The following is a 9,960-nucleotide window of genomic DNA, read 5'->3' on the forward strand; positions in this document are numbered from 1 at the left end:
TAGTGTCACAAGGAAGTGCCATGGTCCCGTGCTGGGGAGCAGGGGGGTGTCATGCCCCCACCCAGGTGCTGATCTCCCAGCAAAGGCACAGGGTGTGGAGCAGCCCAGGCAGCCTGCAGCTTACAGCCGTGCTCAGCCCCCACATGCACCCCCAGGGCTCAGGGGGTCAACTGAGGCATGGGGGCTCTCAGGGCGTCACTGTGGCTGTCAGGCTGGGCCACCCTCAGTCTTTTGGGGAGTCACTGCAGGGTACCCCAAGGTGTGGGAAGGGCACTCCAGGATTGTCAGAAGCACCCCAGGGATGTCATGGTGGGCACACATGGGCTGCCAGGTTGTGGACTGGGCACTCCTGGGGAGGACACCCCCGGGGCTGTCGCAGAAGAAACCTGGGACACACCGGGGCTGTTGGTGGGGCACACCGGGGCAGTTCGTGGGCACACAGGGGCTGTCAGGGGTCACATGGAGGCTGTGACGGGGTTACTGGGGCCACTGGGCTGGCACAGGGGCTCTCTGGGGTGCACTGGGGCTGTCAGTGGGCACACGGGAGCTGTTGGTGGGCACATGGGTGCTGCCTGCCGGTGGGCACAGGGGCTGTCAGTGTGGTACTGGGGCTGCTGGGCTGGCACAGGGGCTGTCCGGGGGAGAGCGGGGCTGCTGGGGGGCTCGGTGGCGAGGGCGGGGGGGCAGGCCGGGGGGCTCGGCGGCTCTGCCGGGGCTGCCGGGGCTGCCGGGGCCGGGGCGGCCGCTCCCGGCTGCCATTTCCTCGCTCCGCCGCTCGCTCCCACCATTTTCTCTCCGGCTGCCGCCAGTGCCGGCCCCGTCCCCGCCGCCGCCCCGCGCCCGCCGCCCCCGCGCCCCGCTTCATGTAGCCCCGCGGCAGCCCCCCCCGCACACGCCCAGCCGCGGGGCCGCCTCCCGGCATGAGGAGCTGCAAGATGGTGCGGGTGGCCAGCGTGCTGGGGCTGGTGATGCTGAGCATCGCGCTGCTCATCCTCTCCCTCATCAGCTACGTCTCGCTGAAGAAGGACAACATCTTTGGCGCGCCCCGCGCCGCCGGCCCGGGGGGGCCCCGCATGTACATGTTCCACGCAGGATTCAGGTGAGGGCGCGGCGCGGGCCGGGGCCGGGGCTCAGCCCTTCCCACCCAACCTCACCCCATCCCATCCCCTCCCTTCCATGCCGCCCCCTGCCGCCCCCGCGCTGTCCCCCCGGAGATCCCCGGCTCAGCGGGCGGCCCCGGGGAGGCCCCGCAGCGGGGATGCGGCCCTCCCCGCGCCGGCCCCGCAGCGGGGATGCGGCCCTCCCCGCGCCGGCCGTGCTCCGCGCCCCGGGGCTTGCGGGAGCGGAGGGACCGCGGGGACCGCAGCGCCCGCCAGGGGTGCTGCAAGGTGGGAGCAGCCTGACACCACCCTGCCCGGCACGGCCCGGCCCGGTACATCCTGGTAGATCCCGGTACAGCCCGACCCGGCCGGGCAAGGGCCCGGTACAGCCCGGGCCGGCCCGGCAGAAGCCGGTAGATCCCGGTAGATCCCGGCCCAGCCCGGCCAAGCAGATCACGGTGGATCTTGGCACAGCCCCGCCAGCAGGGGGCGGTGCCGCGGGCGCTGTCCGCGGTGCTGATGGCGGACGCCGCGGGGGCTGCCCGGGCACGGCCGGTACCGGGCTGCGCGTCTGTGTGTGGCTGCGTGGGTCCGTGTGTGTGGCTGCGTGGGTCCGTGCGCTCCTCTGCAGGTCCCAGTTCGCGCTGAAGTTCCTGGACCCCTCCTTCGTGCCCATCACGAGCTCCCTGAGCCACGAGCTTCAGGAGAAGCCCTCCAAGTGGGCCTTCAACCGCACCGCCTTCGCACATCAGAGGTGAGCGTGCGGCCGGGCACCGTGCCCACATGTCCCCTGCTCACCGTCCCCGAGGCTGTTCCCTTCCCCCCGGGGTTTAAGAAAATACAGTCATCCACCGCTAAATACTCTGAGCTCTGGGTAGTTTGCCAGCGGTGAGAGACAAAGGCTGCATGGGAGCATTTCCCCAGATGGTTACTGCTGTCTTGGAAGAACCCAGAGCAGGATACCAGGCTGCAAAATGCAGTATTTCACCGAACAGAATGTGACCCAGTTTCCCGGTGCACAAGTGAAATCATTGTTACTTCAAGATAAATAGCCAGGGTTTTAAAACTTGAGACCAATTGAACTGTAATGATCATGCAATGCCATGTTCATGGCAGCCAAAGCACGCCCAGCTCAACATCCCAGCTAACAACAGCTCTGAGCCAGTGCAGTGCTGCTCTGCCTTCCAGCACTGCTCCAGCTGAGGGGGCAGGCAGAGACAGGGGCTCAGATGGGGGCCCTCAAGCCCAGATCCACCGGAGACACCCTCCTTGTGCACCACCTTCTGCCTCCTGCCCGCAGGTTGTACTGACTTTCCTGCCTCATGCAATGGAAAGGGTTTCTCAGTTCCTTCAGCTTCCCCAAAGCTGCTTTGTATTTGATGGGAAGTAAAATGTGCTTTCTGTTTTCTCACTGTGATGTGAACTTGGTGGCTCTGGCCAGCCTCTTTTATTTATTTGCTCTACTAATATAGATCAGTAAATATATACTTTATACACTTTACACATATATAAAAATATATTTTAAAATACACTTTATATACATATTTACTGATATATATATATATATATATATCAGCAGTGTCTAAGTGTCTATAACAGAAAATAAAAGCATTTAATCATTTAAGACAGCTACTACCACCTTGGACTATAATCTTGTCCTGCCAAACACCTGCTGTCTTAGAGACCACCTTGTGACCCGGCTCACATATCCCACTTGAGAGGCAGGACCCCTGGCCCCTCCACTTTGCCGCCAGGCAGCCAGCAGAGTCAGGATGGGGCCGTGACACCCCTTGGTGCTAGCAGGCAGGGCTCGGCCTTCTCTCCTCCCTTCTGGTCACTCCCCAGCACAGCAGGATGAGTAATGGCCTAGTGCCGACAAGCGCTGCCTGTTTCACTGCCCCTGTGGAGCTGAGGACCACCGAGGAGAGGTGGCACTTCACCTGCCCCATCCTTTCCCCAGGACCTCCCAGGCTAGTGGGACAGTGGCCACCCCTCAGTATTGCTTCCTTCCTGGCACTACCAGCTCATCCTTCATCAGTCTGTCTCTGTGCCACCCCTCTGACAATTTTAGCTAATGTCTCAGGATCTGCCTCTGCGCTTGTCCGTTAGCCATAACCTATAATTAGGGCACCCAGTGGGACTCCATTAATGCTTAGACATTGGAGGATGCGAGCTGGAAGAAAGGTTGTTTGTTTTCCATAAACACAACCAAATAAAATGGTACTTGCTTTCTAATTTTACGCCCTGCTAGGGAAACTCCTGAGCAGGGTTGATTTTGTTTGGTTTTTAAGTATCCCTAATAACCCTTGTAAAAATGCCATCATGCTTGCCCAAATAAGACATTAAGGAATTGTGTTTGCATAAATGGAGACAGTGACTGTCAGTTGATTTTGTGATTCAGAGCTTCTTAATGAGAGCACAAAAATGAAATGCATTTAAAAATCAGTTCCTGTTAATTCAGCTGAACATCCTGGACCACTTGGTTTTGCTCCACATAGCTCATAGCAAACATGGTGCCATCGTTACCAAAGTGCCGTACCAGAAGTGAAACACACATGGGGAGCCCCAGCAGCAAACCGACCCACCCAGCCCCTATCCCAGCATATGTGGAGCCGTGCTGCATGCCAGCCCTCAGCACGGGGACTGTGGTAGGGATGTACTGTGACCTGCGTGCCTCGGGCTTACACAGCAAACCCAATGTTTTAATTCTGACCCTACCCCAAGAGACGCAGACACATCCTTAGCTGGCGCCAGTCAGGACCACCCAGTAAAGCCAAGTGGAGCTCTAGGTGAGGAGCCAGCTCCGTAATTCCTATCTATTTATATTAATTTAAAAGCCCTTTCTCCACACTGCTCAGGAAGCTGCTTTACTACATTAAAAAAAAAAAAAAAAAAAGAAAAAAAAAAAAGAAAAGAAAAAAAAAAAGAGGAATGTAAGTCTAGCTGGAAAGAAAATCTCTCCACTGCGGAAAGAGGGGAAATGTAATCCCATGTTTTCTTTTCTTCTGTTTTAGGCAAGAAATCCTTCAGCATGTTGACGTCATAAAAAATTTTTCTTTGACCAAGAATAGTGTTCGGATTGGACAGCTGATGCATTACGATTACTCCAGCCACAAGTATGTTTTCTCCATCAGCAATAACTTCAGATCGCTGCTTCCCGATGTGTCACCAATCCTGAACAAGCACTACAACATTTGTGCTGTGGTTGGAAACAGTGGGATCCTGACCGGGAGTCAGTGTGGGCAAGAGATAGATAAATCCGATTTTGTTTTCCGTTGCAATTTCGCTCCAACTGAGGCTTTTCAAAAAGATGTTGGAAGGAAAACCAACCTTACAACCTTCAACCCCAGCATCCTGGAAAAGTATTACAACAATCTTTTGACCATTCAGGATCGCAACAACTTCTTCTTAAGTCTGAAAAAGCTTGATGGGGCCATTCTTTGGATCCCCGCTTTTTTCTTCCACACGTCAGCAACGGTCACAAGAACATTGGTTGACTTCTTTGTTGAGCACAGAGGGCAACTAAAGGTCCAGTTGGCTTGGCCAGGAAATATAATGCAGCATGTTAACAGGTGTGTATTTTTGCTTTGCATTTAACTTGTCTATATATATATCTGTCTCTCTCTCCAAATACAGCTCTATTTATTTTTCTATTCACACCTGACCTGGTAGGCACTATCTAGCAAGTCAGGACCTGACACTGCTTGTTTTTAGAGCAAATGCAGTTTTGTTATTGCTTCAGTAAGTAACTTAGTTATTTCTTTACAGATTTATACACCACACAGCAGAGGTGGGTTGGTTGCACCGGGGCTTGGTCTGTCACTGGGCTCTGCTCCCTGCTGCTGCTTCCGCAGAGCCAGGAGGAGCACAGCGGAGCCAAGTGAGATGCTGTGTAATCAAAGCACCACTCAGGGAAGAGCCTGCTCTTCTCAGCTAGCAGATAGGGATGCTAGCAGACAGCTGCAGGGTGGTCCAAGGAAAACTGTAATAAATCAAAGGAGGATAGCGTTGCCACCTCTTCAGCAAATGCACGTGTGAGCAGGAGCCAGTGTAGCATACTTTTCTGGATAAGGCATTGCCTGTCATGGTTAAAACCTAAAAACATTCAAAAGAGGACCACAAGAGACTGTCGATCTGAGTGCTACGAAGGCTGTGCTGCACTCCTGGTCATTGAAGGTTAATGAAGCGCAGCTTTTCCCTTATTCAGGCCATCAGCAGTCAGCACAGTTGGTCTCCAAGCAGTAACTTTTTTTCTTCCTGCAAACCTGTGGCATTTCTTGTACCCCAGACTAACACACTCTTCTTTTTTCCAGATACTGGAAGAACAAACACTTGTCACCCAAGCGGCTGAGCACAGGTATTCTCATGTATACCCTTGCTTCTGCCATATGTGAAGAGATCCACTTGTATGGATTCTGGCCCTTTGGGTTCGACCCCAACACGAGGGAGGACCTCCCATACCACTACTATGATAAGAAGGGAACAAAGTTCACGACCAAGTGGCAGGAGTCCCACCAGCTGCCTGCAGAGTTCCAGCTGCTCTACAGGATGCACGGTGAAGGACTGGCCAAACTCACTTTGTCGCATTGTGCCTAAGAACCTAAATCTTGAAGTGCCAAATGATTGTCTAAAAAGTGCCCAAAACCGAATTAAACATTCTTCACATAAAATTCTAAAAAAAAAACAAAACCAAACAAACAAAACCAAAACCCACCCTAACATATTTTCCATAATATAGAGATGCTTTTTAGTCACCCTTGTCACTGCTTATCAAAGGGTTTAAGCATATTTAGCAGTGCAGAAGCATTAATCAAATTCTGTGGATGCTATTCATGCAGCAGCAAAGTTGAAATATTTTGCGTTTATAGACATGCCGCTAAGTACGTTTTAAGCCATTTTCATATTTTAGCATTCCACTAAATGCCCTAAATCTCTTAATTTTATTGATCCTTCCTGATCCGAACTAGAAGTGTTAGTTTTAAAAAGTTTTTCTTCTTTCATATATGTTGTTCTGAATAGCTCAGCATATGTATGTTGCCATGGCGGATTGAGAAAGCCACTCTGAATTCTGGTTCATCATCACTTGCAAGTTCTTCAGTGTGGATCCTGAATTCCACCACTTGCATATTTTCATATTTACTGAATTTTACATTTTTTAAAGAATAACGTGAAGAAGGTGGTCAAAATATGGCTGGTACCTTAGCTAGGCATTTATATCACACTCAGAATACTTTGGTGTTTTAATTCAGTTTGGGCCAAAGCCTAGTCCAAATTAGACAGGCTGTAACAAGTCCATCCACATCCATGTGATACTATTTGGTCTTTTTATTTTAAAGTTAAATCACCGTAATAGATGGAATTAGATATCTCTGGAGACGCATCAGGTGAGAAGAGCCCCAAACCCTTGGGCGGGTGCATCTCCCCCTGCGCCTGCTCTCCGCACCCTCCAACAACGCAGGTCCCTTGGGAGGATAAGCCCTCTAAGTGGGGAGCACGCGGGCTCCCACCTGCCCCTTGGCACCCGCAGAGCCCGCCAGTGCTCCCCATTCCCGGTGCACACGGCCCTGCCATGGGCCGCACATCACAGCACTGTGGGGTGAGGAGCTGGCCAGGCGCTGCGGCTGCCCCGGGGGACCTGCCATGGCTGTACCCTGCTGGCCCTGGCACAGCTGACAAGGGTAGGCACTCACTGTGCTTCGTACGTCCCACCCAAACCACCGTCCATCCTGCGGTGGCGATGGGGCGTAGTGCCCAGCGATGCCGGGTCTGCAGGGAACAGCCATAGCTTTTATTAGCCCAATTAACAGCAGCAGGGCAGACAGGTGAGCAGGGCTATGTCTGCCCCCTGCCGTGACCCGCGGGGTGTCACCGAGGGGCGGGGCTGCCACCCTGCCCTGTGCCTGTCCCCTGGCTCCACAGCCAGACCTGGCCGGGCAGCAAAAGTGGCCAGGCGCTGGGATTTTAAAATGTTTTTTGAAGGGATGCGAGTGTGGCAAGAGTGTAGGGAAGAGGGAATACAGTTACCAGATTTCCCCATTCACATCTCTAAATCCACTGTCAGATAACTAAATCAGTGACCCCATTTTCCGGTTGCCACCAGCTGCCCGAGGCAGTCAAAGGAAGGCACGGTTTCCTCTGTACCACTGAAAATCAGGCTGCTTGGAGAGAGAACAAACCTTAGGGTCACTTACAGTTTGAAAATGTTGGCCATTATGTCTCAGGATAAAGGAGCCTGTAAAATAACTTTCTTATGACAAGTATGCTTACAAGTGTTCTAACATTTTTCTACTACTCCGTATGATGCTGAGAACTGACTACACACTGAAAGATGCAAAATCCAATTTAAAATCTTACTTTAAAATGGCACATTTTAATTTTTCTCAGCCTCTTTACCTACAGGCAGATGTAGGAGGTGTGGAAGATCTCGAGTACAACAAACGCCAAACCCGAGCGGCTGGGAGCATCTCCCGGTGCCTGCCACTGCCCCGCCACGGCACCACAGCCCCACCAGCCCCTGAGGTCAGGCCCCTGCTCTCCCCCACACCCCAGCTGGAGAAGGAGCTGGCAGCTTTCTTCCCCATTTGAATTATCCCACATTTTCTGGCTTTTGCTTTTTTCAAAGGCTGTTCAGGACTGGGGCACGCTGGCGAGGGGCTTGGGTCCCCCGCGCTGCAGTGTGCACAGACCCACTCCTGCAAGGAGCCGCCGCGTTCCCGCCTGGCTGCCAAGCCTGGATCCGTACTCCCAGGGCTCCGGCTCTCCGCGCTGTCCTGACGGTCCTGCGCTCATCGCCGTTCCTACAGCAGAGTACGGCCTCTAGCAACTGTTATTATGAAGACATAGTTGTGCAGTGATGGTGGTGTCTTATGAGTTGTTCTTGATATTATCACATATTGCTTGTCTCGTAGTCATGCGCAAGAGCCCGGACCAGGGAGGGGACCCCTGCAGAGCACAGGGACAGGCTGTCCCCATGCTAGCAGCTGCCCATGTCCCCAGGGGAAAGACTGAGCCCCCCGAGCCCTGCAGGCCCTGTCAGCGAGAGTTGCAGCTTCTCACCCTCCAGTTGCAGGACCACAAGTCCCAATGGGCAGCAGGGAGCCACAGGGCCGGGAGCAGCCAGGTCCTGCAGGAACCCTTGTCTAACTGCCGGAGCACATTGAATGTTTTTGCCAAAAAGCAGAAAAAGAGGAATTGCACAGGGAAGGAAGAGTTCTGCACTAGTTGTTAATGAAGTACAGTAATTAGTCATTTCCAATACCATTTCCTATTGAGCTGTACAGCAGATGCATGCTTTCTAAGGCAGGCTGATCGCTTTGCAAGTCACTGAGGTGCATGGTGAAGGTGCGCCCAGTGGCCAAGAAACAGCTCAGCAAAGAGCCCACTGGGGGAGAAGGGTCACCCCGAACCCTGGGTGATGCCTCTTGGCTTGTGGTTAATGTCATATATTTTAATTAAGAGTTGTTTTATCAATTTCATGTAGGCAGCAATCATTTTTAATCAGCAAATTAAGGTATGTGGACTATTATCATTATATTGGCATGAAAGCAGAGGCCAATGTGCTCTATATAATTTTCGGCTGCTGGCTCCTAATGGGAAATTGCACTGGCAGATCCTGCTTGGATGCTGCATTGCGTTTATATGGCATAACTACTTTAAATTAGATGTAGTCACAGGTAAACATTCATTAGCCTAAACAAACGTATTTCCATCCATGCACCTCTTGTGTCTCCTGGAGGCTCTTTTTGCAAGGGGGATGCTCAGCCTGGGGCAAGATGGTTCATTGCTCATCTCCCCCCAGCAGCTCCGTGCTCCTCCTCCCCTAATGCTGGCAGGGCACGGACACTGGCAAGGGCACGTCCAGTGTGGACATGGAGGAACTGGCCGTATAACTGCATAGTGAAGCTGGGATGGGAAGGTCTCCAGAGTCAAACTGGCCACGGGTGCACTATGAGATGCTGGAAAGCCACGTGAAATGGGCCATCTGCTGTGTCCCAGCCCTGTCCTCAGTGTCCCCAGAGAGGGCTGATGGCAGAAGTGGATGTCCCTGTGCTGCAGGTGCTGCAAGGGCTTGTGCAGCTGCTGCACCTGAGTGGCAAAGCTCATGTGGAGCTGGTTCAGACAGAGCTGCAGCATCCTGCCTCTCTCTGAGAGCCCATGCAGGAGGAAAAGGCGTCAGTTCTGCCATGCCCGAGGGCCGCAGTTGCTGAGCAGTGCACATCTTCTCTCCACTCAAGCTACTCCTTTTGAGCGCCCAGGAGAGAAAATAAAATGTAAAAATTAGAAGTTGAAACCAAAAACCTAAATTACCCCTGGGTAGTTTTTTAATTTTTCATAATTGATTTTTTTAAAAAAATTATTTCCCTTCCTAACCACAATAAACTTGGGGAAATTGCCCACAGCTGGGATTTCTGTTCTTCCCACAACTTGCACCCCCAGCCTGCTTCCCACGGCTGTGCTCGGGAGGTCTGCAATGCCCCACTCACTCCCAGCCCAGAGAGCACCAGGGACACAGCACCGCACGTGCCCCTAGATTGTGGGGAGAATGGCAATGGAAAGGTGTTTTAATGCACGGCACCTTAATTTGATCTTGCTTAATTTAAGCAAATGGAGTGTCTCTCTCAGGTTCATCTTGCTAGTGGCAAGGTCCCGTTATGATAGTCCTGGCAGCACAGCTGGAACTTTCCAGATGCACAGAGGCACCAAGTGCAGAGAAGGAAGTGTGAGAAAAAACTGCAAATATTCGGAAACAGGAATACAGAAAAATTATTGTCAGAGTGCCATATTATATCATTGATTTTTAAGCAAAACTCCCCATTGATTTTTCAGGACCACATTGAACATTTCAGAATCATTGATTTTA

General features: G+C 52.6%; 1 protein-coding gene across 1 annotated transcript; it reads left to right on the plus strand.

The window, feature by feature from the left end:
• The first annotated feature begins 807 nt into the window (after nt 1-807).
• On the plus strand, nt 808-9,442 carry ST8SIA3 (ST8 alpha-N-acetyl-neuraminide alpha-2,8-sialyltransferase 3). Its single transcript, XM_040580843.1, has 4 exons — nt 808-1,099; nt 1,732-1,854; nt 4,115-4,672; nt 5,414-9,442. Exons 1-4 carry the CDS (start codon nt 921-923, stop codon nt 5,694-5,696), a joined length of 1,143 nt encoding a protein of 380 aa, XP_040436777.1. The 5' UTR covers nt 808-920; the 3' UTR covers nt 5,697-9,442.
• The last annotated feature ends 518 nt before the right edge of the window (nt 9,443-9,960 follow it).

This window comes from Falco naumanni, chromosome Z (genome assembly GCF_017639655.2).
Source record: "Falco naumanni isolate bFalNau1 chromosome Z, bFalNau1.pat, whole genome shotgun sequence".
NCBI classification, from domain to species: Eukaryota; Metazoa; Chordata; class Aves; order Falconiformes; family Falconidae; genus Falco; species Falco naumanni.